The 20,243-nt window shown below is 39.5% G+C and overlaps 1 protein-coding gene across 1 annotated transcript; it reads left to right on the top strand.

Moving 5' to 3' along the window:
* Positions 1-7,386: 7,386 nt before the first annotated feature.
* On the top strand, positions 7,387-18,020 carry LOC138952629 (uncharacterized). Its single transcript, XM_070324331.1, has 6 exons — positions 7,387-8,629; positions 10,744-10,849; positions 12,226-12,423; positions 13,043-13,340; positions 13,492-13,613; positions 17,978-18,020. Exons 1-6 carry the CDS (start codon positions 8,425-8,427, stop codon positions 18,018-18,020), a joined length of 972 nt encoding a protein of 323 aa, XP_070180432.1. The 5' UTR covers positions 7,387-8,424.
* The last annotated feature ends 2,223 nt before the right edge of the window (positions 18,021-20,243 follow it).

Here is a 20,243-nt window from a genome sequence, read left to right as displayed (position 1 = left end):
GTCATGGAAGACCTCACAAAATTCGTTGATGAAGGTGAAGCCATAGATATAATTTACTGTGACTTTAAGAAGGCCTTCGATACTGTGCCGCATGAGAGATTACTCCTAAAGCTTGCATCGTATGGGCTTAGTTCCAGCGTCCTTCCCTGGATTCGGTCATTCCTGAGTGGCCGGTCCCAGAGGGTACGAGTTGGACAGGCAACGTCGAACCAAGCAGCAGTTCTCAGCGGAATTCCACAGGGCAGCGTTTTGGGGCCGGTTCTATTTACAGTGTTTATAAATGACCTACCAGATGTGGTTAGTGGTATAGTGAAGATTTTTGCGGATGATACAAAACTGTACAATAAAGCAACAAACAGTTCAGTCATGCAAAAAGACATACACTTACTTCAGGATTGGACAAATAAATGGAAATTATTTTTTAATGTTTCAAAGTGCAATGTTCTGCATTCTGGTAAAAAGAATCCCAAATATGACTACGTGATGACTGTCAATGATGCTATTGAAAAAATAAATGTATGTGATGAGGAAAAGGACATCGGTGTTGTTTTTGACAGCAATTTGTCATTCGACCCGCATATTCGAGGAGTTGTGTCAAAAGCTAATCAGAGGATTGGAATTATCAAACGAACGTTCTCATTTCTTGACAAGGACACCTTCTTAAAGCTATACAAAGCCTTTGTGAGACCACTGGTGGAATATGCAAATGTGGTGTGGAGCCCATTCCTCAAGAGACAGTCTCAGACAATTGAGAGGGTGCAGCGTCGAGCAACTAAAATTCTAAAGGAGTGCCGGGATAAGTCTTACGCGGACAGACTCAAATACCTAGACCTCCACTCTCTGAAGGGAAGGAGGACAAGGGGTGACCTAATACAAACATATAGAATTATAAATGGGGTGGATGACATTGACATGCACAAAATATTCACATTCAAGCAGACAGACAACACCAGAAACAGCCACGGAAAAATCTTTGTTCAACACTGTAAGACTAACAAGCGCAAGTTTTCGTTTTCTCAAAGAGTTGCTAACAATTGGAATGCACTACCCGCTAACATAAAATTCGCACCCACAGTAGACGCCTTCAAAAACTTCTTGGACAATTCTCCAAAATTTCTTAACCTTTTTTACGACTTTGATTGAAAGCATTGAAAGAATAGGGATTTAGGCATGCAAAGTATCTGACAAAGAAGGGGCACCAATAAGGCCTCGCGGCCTTCGGCTAACAAATATAGCCGCCCCTATATACTACTACTACTACTACTACTACTACATTTTATTGCGGCTCAGATCAACGCACGAAGTTGGGGTAGATCTGAATTTCGCAATGCCGGAAGACGACAAATCGGTCTTTTGAGTTGAGAAGCACATGTTCTTTGGCGGCAGAAATCACTATGGGGCAAGATGAGGATTGTGTTGAGGAGGTTAATACTGACTGACTTTAGATGAAGAGTTCCTAGACCTGGTTTTTGTAGAGAGGCATCATGATGATATCCTGTGTTTTTTTAACGTTCTTGGTGACAACGCGCCAGAATCGCACGAAGATCGAACTCTCGAAAAAAACAAGTTTATCGCTGAACATCGAAAATGTGAAAGTATTACTCTTCCTGTCTGATCAGTCTCCCCGTTAAATCTACAGGCTACATTATTTATCAGGTAACTTACCAAACCGGAGTGTGTGTGTGTGTGTATGTCAGTGTCAGTGTGTGTGTGTGTGTGTGTGTGTGTGTGTGTGTGTGTGTGTGTGTGTGCCGGATTACCACCATTAACGCACCCTTTTGGACTTTTCTACGTAACCTTACTATGCCTGCTGTGACATTCACGAGGATTATTGTGATTCTTGGACAATCGTGTGCCTGTGCTGGACTTGCAGGAAGACAAACGGCGTCGGAACGTATTATACGTGCTGCCAAGTGTGCATGCCCAGAGCGCAGTGTGAACCGAGAGTGAATGTGTCATTGTGTGGAAGTTTTGCTCGATTGATTTATTCATGATTTAATTTGCCTTTTGGTTCAATAGAAAAATCTGTGTACGTTATACTTTGTATTTTGTGGTGTGATTCGCCCGAGTGCGAGACCCCCATCCCCGAACGCCTCTGTGGGTAGAATTGTATAATTGTGTGAGTAACGTGAGTGTGTAGATGAGAATGTGTAGATGATAATGTGAAAGTTGCTTTGGACCCAGACACACACAGCAGACTTCAACGCAACAGCTAAGTTTCAGCCTGACAAAGAAATTCGAGTGACACAGCTAAGGGCTGTACTTGTTATTTCTCTATTAAAACAAATGTTTCAAGATCTTTAGGCCAATAAAAAATAAATTGTCTGTTTCTAATAACATGGGTAAACAAAATAGGGTAGGTAGGTAGGGATTTTTAATTTTTTTTGCCAGGATAGAATTCTTCAAAATAACTAAATGACACAAAGAGACAAGACTCGCTATAGATAAATTTATAAAAAAAAAAGTAAAAAATGTGACAAAGAATATAAAATGATTGTTTTACCTGATATATATATATATTATATATTTATCAATTATCATGTTAACTTTTTCTTAAAATGGGTGCGCTAAATCCTAGTCTGTTTGTTTTTAATGGACTAAGCAATCCTTGGACTGACAGAAAATATGTATTTTAAAAATGTCCAGTTGCAAATTACTTATTTTTCTAATTGGAAGAAAATATACACTCTTTTGTGTTCAAATGGGTAGGGGGCAGGGGTGGTAAAAGGATCACAGTTCAAGATTGTGCGCGACAAGAGGTGTGTTTCTTTTAACTGTGATAAAGAGCGACAACTCAACTTGGTATCTAACACTATTTCTGAACACTGTAACCACTGTAACCACTTTAGCACTTTTAATTTATTTTTTCTGTCTTCCAAACTTCTTCTTCTCCTCCTCTTCTTCTTCGTTCATGGGCTTAGACTCCCACGTTCACTCATGTTTTTAGCACGAGTGGATTTTTACGTGTATGACCGTTTTTACCCCGCCATTTAGGCAGCCATACGCCGCTTTCGGAGGAATTCCAAACTTCTAATTCAGCTTCAAAAAATGAGAAAAAAAGGTGTTTTTTTAATTCAACAGTTAAATCACTATGTTGGATATTCTATTTTGCTTCCCTATTTATCTTAAGTTTTTGATCATCTGATTACCTTGCTTTCCTATTTGTAAGATAATATGCACTCTTTTCTGAAAAATAGGTAGGGGGTGGGGGTAGTAAAAGCATCAAAGTTCAAGATTTTGCGCGACAGGAGGTGTGTTTCTTTTAACTGTGATGAAGATGGATAACTGAACTTGGTATCTAACACTATTTCTGAACACTGTAACCACATTAGCACTTTTAATTTTTTTTCTGTCTTCCAAGCTTTAAATTCAGCTAATAAAATGAGTAAAAAAGTGGTTTTTTCTGAATTCAACAGTTAAATTACTATGTTGGATGTTCTATTTTGCTTCCCTATTTCTGTTCTGAAGTTTTTGATCAACTGACTACCTTGCTTTTCTATTTGGAAGACAATATGCACTCTTTTCTGAAAAATGGGTAGGGGGTGGGGGAAGTAAAAGCATCACAGTTCAAGATTTTGCGCGACAAGAGGTGTGTTTCTTTTAACTGTGATGAAGAGGGATAACTAAACTTGGTATCTGACACTATTTCTGAACACTGTAACCACTTTAACACTTTTAATTTATTTTTTTCTGTCATCCAAGTTTTGAATTCAGCTTACAAAATGAGTAAACAAGTGTGTTTTTTCTGAATTCAACAGTTAAATAACTCTGTTGGGTGTTCTTTTTTGCTTCCCTATTTCTGTTCTGAAGTTTTTGATCATCTGATTACCTTGCCTTTCTATTTGGAAGATAATATGCACTCTTTTCTGAAAAATGGGTAGGGGGTAGGGGTAGTAAAAGCATCACAGTTCAAGATTTTGCACGACAAGAGGTGCGTTTCTTTTAACTGTGATGAAGAGGGATAACTCAACTTGGTATCTAACACTATTTCTGAACACTGTAACCACTTTAACACTTTTAATTTATTTTTTTCTGTCATCCAAGCTTTAAATTCAGCTTATAAAATGAGTAAACAAGTGTTTTTTTTCTGAATTCAACAGCTAAATCACTCTGTTGGGTGTTCTTTTTTGCTTCCCTATTTCTGTTCTGAAGTTTTTGATCATCTGATTACCTTGCCTTTCTATTTGGAAGATAATATGCACTCTTTTCTGAAGAATGGGTAGGGGGTAGGGGTAGTAAAAGCATCACAGTTCAAGATTTTGCGCGACAAGAGGTGCGTTTCTTTTAACTGTGATGAAGAGGGATAACTCAACTTGGTATCTAACACTATTTCTGAACACTGTAACCAGTTTTGCACTTTTAATTTATTTATTTCTGTCTTCCAAGCTTTAAATTCAGCTAATAAAATGAGTAAAAAAGTGTGTTTTTTCTGAATTCACCAGTTAAATCACTATGTTGCATGTTCTATGTTGCTTCCCTATTTTTGTTCTGAAGTTTTGATCATCTGACTACCTTGCTTGTCTATTTGGAAGATAATATGCACTCTTTTCTGAAAAATGAGTAGGGGGTGGGGGTAGTAAAAGCATCACAGTTCAAAATTTTGCGCGACAAGAGGTGTATTTCTCTTAAAATTTGTGAAGAGGGATAACTCAACTTGTTATTTAACACAATTTCTGAACACTGTAACCACTTTAACACTTTTAATTTATGTTTGACTGTGTTCCATGCTTCAAATTGGGCTTCAAAAATGGATTCAAAAGGGTTTTTTTCCAAATTCACCTGTAAAATCACTATGTTTGATGTTCTATTTTGATTTCCTATTTCTCTTCTTCAGTTTCTGATTATCCGATTGTTTTTTTGTTAACATATTCACAATACAATATCACAATTTCTTCAGTAGGGTTTGCGTGAAAAAATCTCATACCTATGCTCAAACTTCAGTCGCTATCTCAAAATTTTGCGCGACAAGCTCTATTCATTTTGTTTTTTTCTGATAAACAAAACACTGAACTAACATAAAAACAAACCTTTAAAACTGCCTAACCACTTTGAAATATGGCCTCAGGTGTGAACTCCAGCCTTAACAGCAGTCGACCTATGTATTCCAAAGAAGAAGGCAAATAAAGTTTTTAACGAAGCTAAGGTATCTTCGTGGTGGAACGAAGAATGCAGCAAAGTGGTAGAGGCTAAGAGAGCACGCATTAAGGCCTTTTCACGAAACCAGAACAGTATAAATTATAACCTCATGAAAGAGGCGGAGAGTACGTGTGCCCTGACCATAGCTAAAGCTAAACTGTCCCATTGGGAGGAGTTTGTAGACTCATCCGTCAAAGATTATAAGGATTCTGGTAAAGTTTGGAAAAAATTAAGTGTGAGTTTAGATAGAGCGGACAGCGTCAGATAAACTTTATTTAAACGAGACAGATTAGCCGCGGGTGGAGGAGGAGGATGTTAGATACTTGAGGTAGGCCTAAAGGGATCAGTGTTGACAGGTAGGGAAGAGAGGGTAGTAAAGCAGGATATCAACACTTAGGCCCGTAATTAGAAAGAGAGGGGAGAGGAGGATTTGTGAACGTCAAGGAGAAGAGCCCAGCCGCAATGTCCATGTTGCCGGGGGGCTTGCACGTGTGATGCATCAGCGGGGGTCTATAAGAACGGGAGAGCAACACATTGTGGTCAGTCCTTACCAGCGTGGCGCAGCGGGCATATGCCAACTATTTCTTACTGCAATATGGACTTCGAATTTGGAGCGTGGGCGACAGATCTGCCTTTAACGGTGGTTAAAGTTCTCCAGGATGAGGAGTTGAACACCCTCAATGTGCTGAGTAATGTGACTGCCCAGGATTTGGAGGGCCTGGGTCTCAAGCGTGGCCACTACGTAGCGCTGAGAGTAGCAGTGGCGGCCCTGCAAAAGCGAAGCGGGGGAGGGCCACTATCCCAGCGGGTGACAGAGGAAAAAAGCGTGGAACCACTCCAGGGACTGTTAGGCGGCTTGTCACTGCAGCCAACAGGTGAGACCTCCTATCTTTCCATTCTGGATTTTGTGCCGGGGTCGATGGCGGCCGAGGAAGAGGTGACACTCGGGGGAGGTGTCATCCTAAAACTCAACCAGAGACCAAAACTTGACAAAGTCTCCCCACAAAAACCACTCTTAACGGTGGGAGGTTTGGCGGGGGGAGGCAAAAAGAACAGCCAAGCCAACGACACCAGGCTTTCAGCCAAGCCAGCGACAATACCACAGGAGCTTGTATCAAATCGCCGGTCGATCATTATTTACAGTCCACTCAGTACTACGACATACTACTAGTACTATATACTACAAGGAATATAACGCAGAGTGCTCCGCACTGCCGACTCGCTCCGTTTCAAGCTTTCTACATCACTTTCTGCACCCCCTTCCCGAACGCACGAAACTCACACACAAACAAAAATGATTAAGCTTTCACTTCATGCAACAAACTCGAAATAACCATTCACCAACTTCGAGAAGTTTGTCAAGAACGGGCTCGGTGTCCACACCACTCCATGAGAGGAACCTGGAGCCTCGACAAATCGAAAGTGCAACTCGCGCCGATGTTTTCCGCTTTTCGTACGCTCTCAAGGGTGTACAGCATTCTAGCGGCCTGCAATTAGTCCACTACAACTGACGAGTTACACAGCAGCCCCCAAACACGTGAAATGATACACAAAACATTCTCTTTGAGCTTAACATTGCGAAGATCGAATCCTACCGGCAGTTAACCAGGTTCAAAGGCCACAAAAGGTTACATCCGGAGCGTTCCGCAGTAAAAGTTTTACAGCGCATGCTCAGAAAACCGTCTGCTCCGGCATTGGGCGTTCTTCGACCGCCCTTTCGACTTGTCCACTCTAAATGGAAGAAGCACGTGAATTAGTCGAGCTTGGACACAACGTCATTATTCTTGGACAAGCAGGTATGTACACTTCTTAACTTTACTTTTGTTGATGAATAGGCTTTAAACTTACTTGAAGTTTAGATAAAAAGAGAACTTTGACGGTTTACCAGTTTTCGTAACATCAAACATGAACTGATGAAGACCTAAAGAAATGTTGGCTGTTGTTGATGTTGTTGAAGAAACAGCAAGCTGTAACTTAAAATGTAGTTCATTCCTGGTTTATTATGCCCCCAGGTAAACTCAAGAACCACAATAGGTTTCCAAAACGTAATGTTTGTCTGCAGTGATCGTTTCACTTTGTAAAACGCGGTCGTTATGATTATGGCTCCTCCCACTGTTAGCCCCGCCTCTCCGTCTCTTTGTTAGCGAGAATCAAGATTCAAGATGGCTAAGAAAAGAATTGGTGAAGGAATCGAGTAGCAGCCCCCTGCTTAGTTGACCTACTTTCATTGACAAGCATACGATTCTGACTGGAGGGTTGTAGTGGTGGTTAGTTCAAGAATCAAGACAAGTCAGCTAGTTTTTGGGTGACATCAGTCACTTGTTTTTGTTTGTTTGTTTGTTTGTTTGTTTGTTATTAGATTTAAAGATTATATTGTAGACTGTTGCATGGAAAAATGTGTTTTAATGCGTTTTATTGTTGTTTGCTTGTTTTTATAAACTAGCTGTGCTGGAAGGTGAAAGTTGTAGCTTTTTATGTCAACTAAATTATGTGTGCATTGTATTGAAATTGTAAATGCAAAATTAATTTGCCCAGAGAATTTTTTTTATTTCTGTGGTTGAGTTCAAGTACAAATGATTTATTCTCTAAAACATTCAAAGAGTCATGAATTAACTTCAAGTTTAGACAGACCTCACCAGTCTGTTTCTTAAAGGCGAGTGGGGCGAGGAAGTACCGTTTCTTGGGCACATCTCACCGCGAGTGACGCTAGAATTCTCGCCTCAAACGCTAGGTAGCTTTAGGCTTGCTCGCTTGGCGAGAAAATATGGCGGTCACTCAGCTGCCCATCCAATTGGCTGTCCATGGTTTTTTACCGACCAGTGCAGACGACCTTTTCGGAATCAACCAATGGTGTTTAATTCTTGTGTAGCTAGCCACAAAACCGTTTCATAGACAATCTCGCCTCCTAGCTTCGCGAGTGGCTAGCCGAAAGAATATCTCACCTGAAAGAAACACGCGACAGAACTCACACATTCAGAAAAGAGTAAATTCTTTGATTTTAAACATATTTATTATATACATATTTATCACAGGTTTAACAGGTATATCAATTTTGAAAATGTTTTTGATTATTAGTACAGTATTTACAAGTGGTTTTATGAAATTGACCCCCAAAATCATGATCTTATAAAATGTACTTGCGATTCTCTTTAATTATTTGTGTGTTTGACAGGCACTGGGAAAACAACACTCATTGCAGAATTATGCCACAGTCTTCGGTTATCCGGGCGAAAAGTTGCAGTGACAGCAACAACTGGCATCGCTTGCCAGAGCCTACCAGTGGGAGCCATGACTCTACACCGCTGGTCAGGAATCGCGGATGGCCGACACAGTGTGAGAGAGACAGATTGTCCAGTTATGCTGATCCGCAACATAAGCGACCAGTTAGTCAACGGCAGTCTTGGCCATGTTGTGGACCTCCACCATGACAAAGTGGTTGTCCACTTCGAGAAGACCAACATGACAGTGGAGTTGAGCCGTATTGCTTTCTCAGGTATGCCTGTGTTTTTTTGTTTACCTGAATTTTTACTGAGTTTACATTTTATTTTGTCATCATTTTCATTTACAGTGGGCACCCGCCACCCCAATTTTTTGAGACAATTCAAAATCTGACACAATTTATAGGTCTTAAGAAAAGAGGAAGGGTAAATATACAGAGATTATTAACCCTTAGGCTGGTTGTCGCGACATATGTCGCGCTACTTTACCTATACTGTCACCTGGTTGTCACGACATATGTCGCGCTACTGGCTCAGTCTGTTTGGTCGGTTCCGATTACCTTCCATGGATGCGAAAACCTATATGACCGTTTTTTGTTCTTTTTCTCTCTGTTAATTCACCAGTGGCTATGTAACATGTGTTACAGAATTGCACCAGTGTAAGGGTTAAAGAGAAATCATGGTCTTAAAATGGAGGAATAAGTTTTAGATTGAGGGGTCTAAAATCTACTGTAAAACAACCTGGGTAAAATTTAAAAAAACAACCATCCTCAGTTCATAAAGATGAAACAAACAACAATATGCTTCCCTCAAACAGGCTAAAACGCTGGTCGGGCAAGAAACCACCATTCATCTCACATTGTTTATGTGGATGGAATATTTGATATTGTTAATTATTACACAATGTACTCTGATTTATCTTCAAAATGGAACCTGACTTCTAAAATGTTCAACATTTTCAGAAAAACAGGTATTGGAACAGGAAGGAGTCTTAAAATAGATGTGAATTTTGAGAGGTTATGAAAAAAGAATCTGCAAAATCAGCCTTATAGCTTACTGTACTATGTACAGCACACATACAATCAGCCTTATAGCTTACTGTACTACGTACAGCACACATACAATCAGCCTTATAGCTTACTGTACAACGTACAGCACACATACAAACTTTAAAGGCTTCCTGATGTAAGACTTCATCCTTTTTTAGACTTTACTACACGTTATTTGAATATTTTACCAAAATATGACATTTTACACAGATCGAGACAGTCAGTGTTCTTCCAAGACCGCGCTAGCAGTCGAGGTGAACAGTGACTGTCAAGATCTGAGTAAAATGTCATATTTTGTTCAAAAATACAAATGAAATTTAAGTTGAGGAGTCTAGTGACAGGTCCCAAGACCGATCCCACTTTATTTTGAGTCCACTGGCCTAGTCCACCTTTCTTGTCATGATAGATTCGCTATCAAGGGTCAAGGCCACTTCTCAAAAGGGACGCTACAACACTGACAAGTTTTTTCATCGAAGGGGAGATTCGACTTGGTTCGAAGGAATAAGTACTGAATTTGATGTTTTTATGTGGTCAAGTTATACCTCGTAAGGTGCAGGGGTGCACACTGACACAATTTGTTTGGGAAAAACTGTGGTTGATCAGTGTAGTTAGCGCTGAGCATAACTCCAGGTCTTCGTTCCGAAAACAATGGCTAGATCAGCGAAATCTGGGTCATCCTGCAAGTGTGGAAATATCATGGTGTACGGTCATTCGTTTGTGCGAAGACTTAGCGAGTTCGCTGAGTCAGGGATGGTCTTGTGGATAATCACTTTGGATTTCAGCAATGCATGTGCAAGGTGTCCAGGAAGGGGGTCGGAGGCTGGAAGATAACAATTTTTTTTGAGGCTGCCGACCATATTCACAGCCGGTGTGTGTGCAAACTCTTGTTGGCAGCCTATGCCCAGGACGAGGTCAAAGGCATAAGTAAGTAACTTTCTTGTAAGTTACTCACCCGTTTGGTGAGTTAAAATTTCGAGATTTGGCCATCCCTGATATGTATAGATGTATTGATAAGGCCAACAAAAAAAATAGGTGTGGTTAGGGTAACATAGCCAAAGAAAATAGGGTAGGTAGGTAGGCAATCACTGTTTGTTTTTTTTTAACTTTTTTTTCTAATGTGTACAAATTAAACCTACTTGACAGGGAAATAAGTGTGCGACTCGGGCGCTTTCGCTTTCATTGCGTTTTTTGCACTCGTTTTTTTTTTTTTTTTTTTTTTTTTTTGGACAAATGTAATAAAAAGTTATAGGATCGGCCCCTAAAATTAGGGTAGGTCGGGTTACCGTAACCACACCTATTTTTTTTTTAGGCCTAAGATTGTACTTTCATTTTGTTTGTAGTCCATGATCCTCGACAGAAGAAGGACATCGCTGTGAGGCATCAGTTTCAAGTAGTTCCTAGCTTCGCACTGACCATCCACAAAGCTCAAGGACTGACACTTGAAAGGTAGCTTGCAATAGACAATGTTTGGAAATAACTCTACCAGGATTTGCATGTGTTTGAGACTTGCATCCCGCTTTAGTGATGCCCGGTTCCAGAGAGCCAAACAATACCAATATGTGGTCAACCAGTTAAAACTGAGCACCTATGTTTCACAAACTCCCATGATCTCAACATACACATATGACTAATAGGTTATTTTCTGCAATTGCTTTTTTTTTTAACTGCATGGCCTACAAAAATTGTGTGCTTTCGCTTGCAGGTCAATATATATTTTTTTTAACTAAACAAATCTGGTACGACATAGCAAACCATGTATTATTCTCTTTTTTTTGCCCTCTGCTTCTTTCTCTCTGTAAACTTGTATGGCTAGTTATGTAGAGGTTACATGCCAAGTCTCAGTGATTATTAAAAATAATCGTCGAAGTTAGCGGATCATGAAAAATGCGATGTTTTTCATGACCGCGAACTGAGACCATTATTTTTGATATTTCCTGTTCTTGACTAAAATCAATTACACAGTTATGTTGTTATTCTGCTGTGGCGGTAAAGTCAGATAGTGTGTGTTCTGTTCATGTTTTGGTATCGCTCAGGAAATGTTCTTTCCTTGAATGTGACTAGCAGACGAAGTTTTACACCCATGTTCAAATGTTAAAAACTGTATGAAGTTCAGTTTTCTGGGGCAAAATAGGGTGTGAAACTGCTGCATGTTCTTTACATTGATTAGATGTTTGCATTTGATTGGGTGTGATCTGTTTATAAAATGAAATATTGTTGAAAACTTACCGTCGGATTGCAGTCTCTTGTCGATGCAGCTAAAATCTGAAAGGGGAACTACTCGTGTTGCTTGACAAAACATGAGAGTTACTTGCCTTGGAATCGTGCTAGCTATAAATGATTGTGCACGGCAGATCTGAATTCAGAAAACAACCAAACTCATGGAATTCATATTGAGATTCATATGTTCAAGCCTGTAGTTGCTGTATGGTTGTATTGTTTGCTCCAGAAATGTATATTTTGTACATTAGAGTGTTCTGAACTTTTGAGTCGCAAAAAGTAGATCCACAATGTGTACATTCTCTACCCATGAGCTATCAAGGATTCCGACCCGTTGTGATTTTGGTTGTTGGGTAAGTTACTGAAAAATAACTAGCCCTACAATTTAAGTTTACAAAGAGAAAGAAGCAGAGGGGGGAATCATTTTCGGCAACTTACCCAGCAACAAAAATGTTATTACCCAACATACATGTTTAGGAGCTAGACTTTGTGGGATCTACTTTTGTGATTGGAGCAAACAATTCAAACATACGGCATTTAAATCGTAAATAAAAATGTTTGATTGTGTGATAAATAGAACTAGAAGGTTGGTTTCTTCATTCAAGGGTGGAGATTGACTGTGAAGAAGTCTTCCAACCTGGCCAAATTGGAGTTGCCTTGGGTCGAGCAAGAAGCATTGAAGGCTTGCGAGTGGTGAACTTTGACACAAGAAAAGTTCTTCCTCAACCTTCTACCGTGCATGACTACTACAAAGTTGGTTCCGCTGAAGTCAACGAAAATTTGACCTGTTGCAGGCACAAAAGGTAAGTTCATTATCTTGTCTCTGTTGCCACTCATAAACATTTTTATCATCAATCATCATGCTACTCTTGTACAAAGGGTTGATAAATTAGTGATGCATACTCCAGGTTGATAAACTACACTCTGAAATTAAAAGTGTAGCGTGAAACTTAGCTTCGTTGGAACTAAACAACAGAGTGTCACAAAATGTCACATAGGATGTGACCTTTTTGTCCCAGGAGTTATCTCTCAGTTGAATAATATGTATGTGTTGCTTTCTTGCAAATAAGATTCAGTTATAATGAGCAAAGGACAATCAACAAAATACCAGAAGTCCAAAGGTTTGAGGCAAATAAACTTTTTCTTACTGTTTCTTTTGGACGATCAAAATGGACCACTCTAAATTTACGTCTTCCAATATGCATTACTTATGGCACCACCCAGTATGCTCTCCAGCAAAAGACAGCAAACATTTTTTCTTGCAACCAAATTTGTATTCATAAAGCAATCATAAAACAATGATAATGATCACATAAAACCATATTAATTTTTGCTGTTAATGACAGGTGTGTACTTATATTAAATCGGGGTATTCAAAAAGGCTTGATCAGGTCGAGTATATATTTTTCTCGTGTCTTTCAGGTTCCAAACTACATATGCTGAGGGCACAGCCAATGAGCCACGTGAAGAAGACGTTCCACTGGAAGGGATGGATCAGGAACCCCTAGACGACGACCCAGATGTTGATCTGGACTGCACTCCACTGGAGTTCAAGGCAGTTCTTGTGGATCTCACAAATAAACAGGTGACGCCACAACAAAAATCAGTTTCCCAAGCTGCTAAACAGCTGCTTATGACACCTGTACTGGTTGATGAGTTCCTCAGGAAAGTCTATGGCTTCATGCTGCGAAAGATTCTGGCCCTCTCATCCGCAGAGAAAGTTGACAGCAGACTGATAACCATATTTTATTCAGAGTGTCATGCTTTTCTTTCTTCCAGGCAATACTTTGTCCTCTGCCGTTTCTTGTTTGGTTGTGAAGCTGCTGTTACCGATGCGAACTTCTTGGTTGCTCACGCACTGGTGTTGAAAGTCCGACAACTCGTCGTCCACCAAGAAGCCAGAAGAAGACAACCAAACGTTCCTGGCACTGCAGAGAAGTCGAACATCAGACTACAACCAGACCTCTCCGATGCACCAGACTGCAGGGCCAAGGTGCGCCACGTAGCCGGATATTGTATTGCGAAACTGCGCGAAAGGAAGCGGAAAGCTCTCATGAATAATATATTTAAGAAAGGTGAAGCAGCTGAGCAGGCACTTTGTGACGCTGACAACGCACTTGATCTCCTTGGACAAGCAAGTCTTACTGAATCCGAGGCATCAGCTCTGACGTCAGATTCAGATAGTTTGTCCGAAACTGCACGCAAGCAGAATGTGAGGCAGAGCCTGACGCATGTCACCGACACTGTGTATGTGTTTTTTGAGTGTCTTGTTTTAACCATTTTGTCCTTACAAACGGAAGACAATCTTCATGACCATGGGAAGCTCCTCTATCATTTTGTAGTTGACAAAGTGATTGATGATGTACACCTGTTCAGTCTGTGGACACACATTTTTTCTGCCCCACCATCTTCAAGACTTGGAGATAATGAAAACTCCATAGAAGGTGTCTTGAAGAGGGTGGTTGACAGAGTTGAATGTCTCACAGGGCTGTTCAGGGACATTGTACACATTTCTTTAAACATTTTGAATAACCAATTTCGAAAAGATTTCTTACATCAGCTGCAGGTGCAAAAAGAAGCTGCACACAGAATTCAAATAAAAATAAAGAAAATGAAAACAAAGCAAGAAGCGCAACTATCATATTATTACTTTGATGAGGATGCTTCCCATGGGAAGATTGTCTTTCTGCATCGACTGCAGGCAGTGTTGCAGTCAGGGGGCAGCTGCGACCACTTTACCAAGAATCAATTGGTCACAATTTGTGATTTCTACAAAGTTAGATCATCAATGCGAATGAAGAAAGACGATCTCATGCAACAGCTGAAGGACTTTTGCACTCAACCTGTAGCTGAAGGTATGGCATGTGCTGGTCCTTCCATGCCAAGTACATCCGGAACTGAGAGTGAGAGTGCAATCGACATAGGTTCAGGGATTCAAACAGTTATGCCTTCATCAAGTCCCTCAAAGTGTCATCTGTGCAAGGGCCAGTACAAGAAACGACAGCACTGGATCACTTGTGATTCTTGTCGTGCATGGTTTCACAGAAAATGTGCTGGTATGGGGAAAAGCACAGACTGGTCACATTACTGCGAACAAGGGGCAAAATGGTACTGCAAAAACTGTGATACTCCAGGCATCCTGTAGTATGTCAAGCTTGCTCCGTTTCTTTCAGGTGTAGCCCCAATTCAAGAGCTTAGATATATATCTGGACTTGAAACTGTTCTATTTAACTTTGTCTTTCTGTTAAGGGGAGGTGGGCCAGTGCAGTACCTTTTTTTTAATTTTGAATGTTTTATTGTGTCTGAATGTTATTTTATGAAAGAAATGAACAAATGATGACAAAGAATAGTCACTTTTTGTATTTTCGGTTGCTGGTTTTTGTTTTACGCGACAAAAACAGTCAAAATACAGACAAAAGTGGAGTACAGGAGATACACGGATTTTCATCAGATGTGATTGTCACACTTCTAATTATTGTTTTATTTTATCCTTCTGGGTATGCTCTAGGGGATTACGAAGCAGATCTTGTTTATTATATTTATATTTGGAGTTAGGAACACTTCTTTGTTACAACTGTCAAACTTTAGGGTAACGCTTGCGAAATTATTTTTTGAAATAATCTGGATATGACTATAATAAAATTTCAGCAAAATCCCTTCGTAATCCCCCAGAATGTTGAATTCTGCACAAACTACAAAAGAAAATATTGCTCTAGCTAAATTACAGCCAGAGAAATCGCGTAACCCAAGACGTAACCGTAGGCAAAATGGCTGAACTGAGAAAAACGACATTGAAGATTGAACACCACAGAAACACTATTGAAACAGACACACAAGGACAAAACTGTGTTATGAATGAACAGCTTAGTTTATTTGAATTGCAAACTACTTAGCCTTTAGCACGCCAGCAGAGAATTTATGCGTCCATCCCTTTTTTCCCTCTGTCAACCAGCATGGGGATACTGCCCCAGCGCTAAACGTGTATCAATGACCCGATTCTCGTTTGTATTTGCATGCGAGAATAACGGTATTTTTAACGGTAACTTACTTGAGCCAGAACGATACTTATTTCCTTCCGTTATCTCGTCGATTTGTTGGTTTCCTCGAAGTTTTCTGCTTTTGATTTTACATCGATACAGTACTTTGGTGCTTCGACAAGCAAGATGGAGGATGATGAGTTTGAAACTTTCGTTTGATTGTTTTTTGACAACAAATCGTACGTGGAATCTGAACGATTTACTGAGGAAGCTCTTCGCAATGAACTGTGTATCGCGGTGAAGAAAATGACACAGTTCGTCAAGACAGTGACGGAATTTACGAAAGTGCAGATTGATACAAACAGTTGCTGATCCAGTTTCGTTCGGGAAATGGCAGGCCCAGCAAACATTACCGATAATCTGACTGATGTTGGATACTTTCTCCTGTTTTTGTTTTTTTTGCGTAGCAAATGCTCAACTTGCTTGTCGAGGAGATACTGCACAGAAACTGACTCAAATTCAGCGCAAAGCAAGCCAGTGCCGAGACGTAAAAAGTGTGCTGCATGGCGTGTTCGGAAATGGCGACCTGTGGATCTGCGTGGAGATCAAAGCTTTCCTCTGTATCGGAAACACCGACAGAATCCAAACTTTGGCCTAGTACCAGCGGAACTACTTGTTGTTGCTAACCGAACTAATAAAGACATTGTCCTCTTTCTTATTTCGAGCCATTGTTATCGTATCAAAGGTTGTTTCTCAAGGAAAAATTCGCTTTCGGTTGTCACCGATCGTTTGATGTGTAACCAGGATGATGTAAAACCGAGTGAACTTCGGGTGTTCCCGTCATGGCCGAGAGTCTCTTCGGTAGTTTCCGTATGCAAAATTCGTAAGCTGAGCATGCGCACTCACAAAGTAAACTGGTTCCCGATTTCGGTTTATGAAACGAACCAATGGATGTCGAATACCTTCCAAATAAGGATATTTCCGTTCGATTACGATTGCTGCCTTTGCAACGGACAAGTGGCTGAGTGAATGGAACATTCATCAAAACACTGATGTCATGTTATAGGTCAAGAGCTGCTGCGCAGTTTCGTATGTCGTGAATGCACTGTTTTGCTGAGGACAAAGCGGTAACTAGCCTTTGAAATGAGACAATTTTTGGCGGGGGAATATCGACTACAGAAGACAATCAATGTCACACATGTTCACATTTTGTCTTTATTGACAGATAAATAGGACACTTTTGACAAAAACACCGACACACATGGATGATAGGTATGTTATGGAAACATAATCTGCTAAAATACCCAAAACAGTGTTTTGAACGATTTGGTCAATTTTGCACTGGCCCACCTGCCCTTAAAGTCTATAGTGCAAATGAGTGATACTATAACTGAAGTGCAAAGACACTTTGAAGGTGATGAAGTCATAACTACATGCATAAAATGCATAAAATATTTGCATTGCATGATGATCGAACTGTGCTGCAAAAATATTTTGAATGAAAATTGAAAATATAGATATTGAGAATATCTCTGATGGTTTTAGATGTGAGTGTTCAATACTCTGCATCACAAAAAAGCTTGCTCAGAGTATTTGAAATTGTTTGTACAGTACATATTTGATGTTCCCCTTTGTAGTGTCACTTATTATGAAATGTCATCATTTTACATTATATTTGGTATTGCATGCTATTAACAGAGGGGTGACAAAAGTGATGCATACTCAAGGTTGATAAACTACAAACTGAAAACCCATTTGGAGTCGGGCACAAAATGTTGTCAGAACTTAAGAAAGGAGCGTTACAAAATTTCACTTGGCGACTAACTTTTGTCTCAAGAAAATTAACTTGCTTACAGTGAAGTAAACACCTTTTTGTGCAGGTGAAAAAAGCTAAATAATCTTAATAATGAACAGCAACAACGTTTGAGAGAAATTAAGAGAATATTTCATAACTTTTGAGTTGCGTGAAAAATTGTACTTGGTCTTAATCAAGTTAATGAGAGCGTCAATTTTCATTGGTCGTGGTAGACTGCCAGGGATGTTGCTACATATTCATCCCTATAGGACAAATTTCCTAGCTCTTCAGCATCAATAGGACATTTGACCGCTTTCAGAAATTTCAATAGGACATCAGAATTGTTTCATTTTCAAGAATGACGCTCGCCGTGTTACCCCCTGTTTTTGACCCTAATGTAGCACAGGATGCCGTTGAATAGCGAAACGTGTTCAGCTTTTGTTGAACTTTGGCAGGTTTTATTTCTATTTTTCGGTGGCATAACTAAGTGCGCTTCGTCAAAATGTCTCGAACTGAAGCAAAAGCAGACGCAAGACTAAGTCAGTTGGAGTTGTCTTCCATACTCCTAACTTTAATGTGCTGCAGAAAGGTGTCACCCAAACGCAACATCCGCATTGCACAACTTTAGTGCACCTATACGCGAGAGTGCTTGGTCGCTTTTTGAAAATGTGTATCTTGAAAGGAACATTAACGAGTATCGCGCTGTCCGAAGGAATTGAGTTCTTATCGGACAGGGATGTCAGCGCTCAGTTCAAAAAGATAGGACATGTGACCGCCATGCGGCTGTGAATCAGACATTTGAGCCTCTGAATCGGTCTGTCCGATGTCCGATGCCTAACGACATCCCTGAACTGCTGATTATGAATTTTGGCTGTGTGCAGCTTCTTTTCTGTGCTAGTTGAACAATTTGAAATCGAGGATTGTTTGTTATAATCTGCTGTACTTACTACCATGTGAATTGCTATTTAGATGTTTCCACGGGTATATTATCTACAATTTCCTATCCCCCTTCATTTGCTCCGTCAACACTACTTCTAATTATAATGTTCTTATGATTTTGCAGTTAACTGTATAATCATTTTTATTTTTAATTTGTATTCATGCTAGATGTTCTTAGTGATTTTTGCTCTGTTACATGTGTACCATATTGAATTCAGAATTTTTCAATTATTATGTAATATTTTAAAGTTTTGTACTTAATAATAGGTATGTTTATATATTGCTATTCTGGTAGGCACGTGGGGGATTCGGGGGTTGTGATAGGGTTGGCTCAAACAGCCCTACTGCAATCATAATGGGCCATATTCCGCAGGAAATTGCTCAATATCCTTTTCACATTCTAAAAAACAAAGACGCATGTTTCTGGGTTGTTGGATGTGTATTAGGTACACGTATACATGGCCAGGTTTGCTTCTGTGGCTGGTCGACAGACGATGCAATTTGCACATTTTGTTTCTTACTGTAGGTGAAATACATTCTGTGTAAAATCTAGTTCTTATTATTAAAAGTTTGGCGCTGTCTAAGTTAACTCATCTGTTTATGAGTTTACCAGACCCTGATGATAAGTTTTTGTTTGATTTGAATAGGTTATTTTTTTCATTTCTATGGAATGGTAAGAAAGATAGAATAAAGAGAACAACAGCATATCAGTCGTTTGAAGAGGGGGGGGGGGGGGGTTAAAATGGTGGATTTGAAATGCTTTTTGTCAGCTCTGAAGATATCATGGTTACAGCGAGTCCTTTGTAGTGAAGGAAAAGTAACTAAACTTCTAAAAGCTCTGTGTCCACTTGTACATAACATTCACAAGAGAGGAGGTGAGTTTGGAAACATATTGATGCAAAGAGTTCAAAATTCTTTCTGGAGAGATGTTTTCAAACATTATAAACATTTTGCATGCAAATGTGTCCCCATCTCCTTGAGTGATTTTGCTTCAGAGCGTCTGTATTATAATGTACATATTTGCATAGATAAAAAGGTTATTTTTAACAGGAATTGGATGGAAAACGGCATTATTACTTGTCGGTCACTTGATGAGAGCCGATGTTTTTTTTGTCATATAACGATTTTAAATTGAAACATCCAAATTTACAACTGAATTTTGTTTTTTTCGAGGGCGTTATGCGCTCAGTTAAGAATTTTCATAAAAGACTAAAGTTAGATGCAGTTTTAAACAATGTTTTTCATATTGGTGATGATGTTGTATGGAAACAAATAGCTAAAGGTGGAGTAAAACATATATATACCCATCTTGTGAAAAATGATGGCAATTTACAGTGCATGGAAAAATGGGCTGATTTATTAAATTTTGATGTAAATGTTGGAAAGGTATTTCTGACAATAAGGCGATCTACACAAGACACATACCTAAGGTGGTTCCAATATAGAATACTACATAGAATTTTTCCCACTCAACGCCTGTTATTTTTGATGAAAATTTCTGACACATCACTATGTAGCTTTTGTACACAGGAAGAGGAAACCTTAGAACATTTGTTTTGGGAGTGCACAAGAGTTAAGCTTTTTTGGTCTGATTTCACAGAATTGTTATGTCAAAATTTCACACATTGCAGTAATTTGAATTTGTCTTCTTCTTCTTCTACGTTCCCGGATTTGAATTTGTCAAAAGAGCTTGTCATTTTAGGGTATTTAGACAACTTTCATACGGATGCTGTTTTTGATTTGTTTATTCTCCTTGCCAAACAAAGTATATTTGGAGCCAAATTAAATAAGTCAGTCCCAACATTAAATGTTTTTGTGAAAATTGTTAAACAAAGGTTTTTGATCGAAAAGTATAATGCTAGTGTAAATAATTATTATGGTAAATTTGAAAAAGAGTGGTGTTTATATAGAC

Source organism: Littorina saxatilis, linkage group LG17 (genome assembly GCF_037325665.1).
Source record: "Littorina saxatilis isolate snail1 linkage group LG17, US_GU_Lsax_2.0, whole genome shotgun sequence".
Lineage (NCBI taxonomy): Eukaryota > Metazoa > Mollusca > Gastropoda > Littorinimorpha > Littorinidae > Littorina > Littorina saxatilis.
This window is presented reverse-complemented; position numbering and strand designations above follow the sequence as displayed.

Bases quoted from the DNA above. Each gene is read 5' to 3' on its own strand.
- LOC138952629 (XM_070324331.1), top strand. From the start codon at position 8,425: ATGACTCTACACCGCTGGTCAGGAATCGCGGATGGCCGACACAGTGTG. The intron at 8,630-10,743 runs GTATGCCTGTGT...TTTTGTTTGTAG, and splicing joins GAGCCGTATTGCTTTCTCAG to TCCATGATCCTCGACAGAAG. The intron at 13,614-17,977 runs GTGCGCCACGTA...AATGTGCTGCAG, and splicing joins CACCAGACTGCAGGGCCAAG to AAAGGTGTCACCCAAACGCA.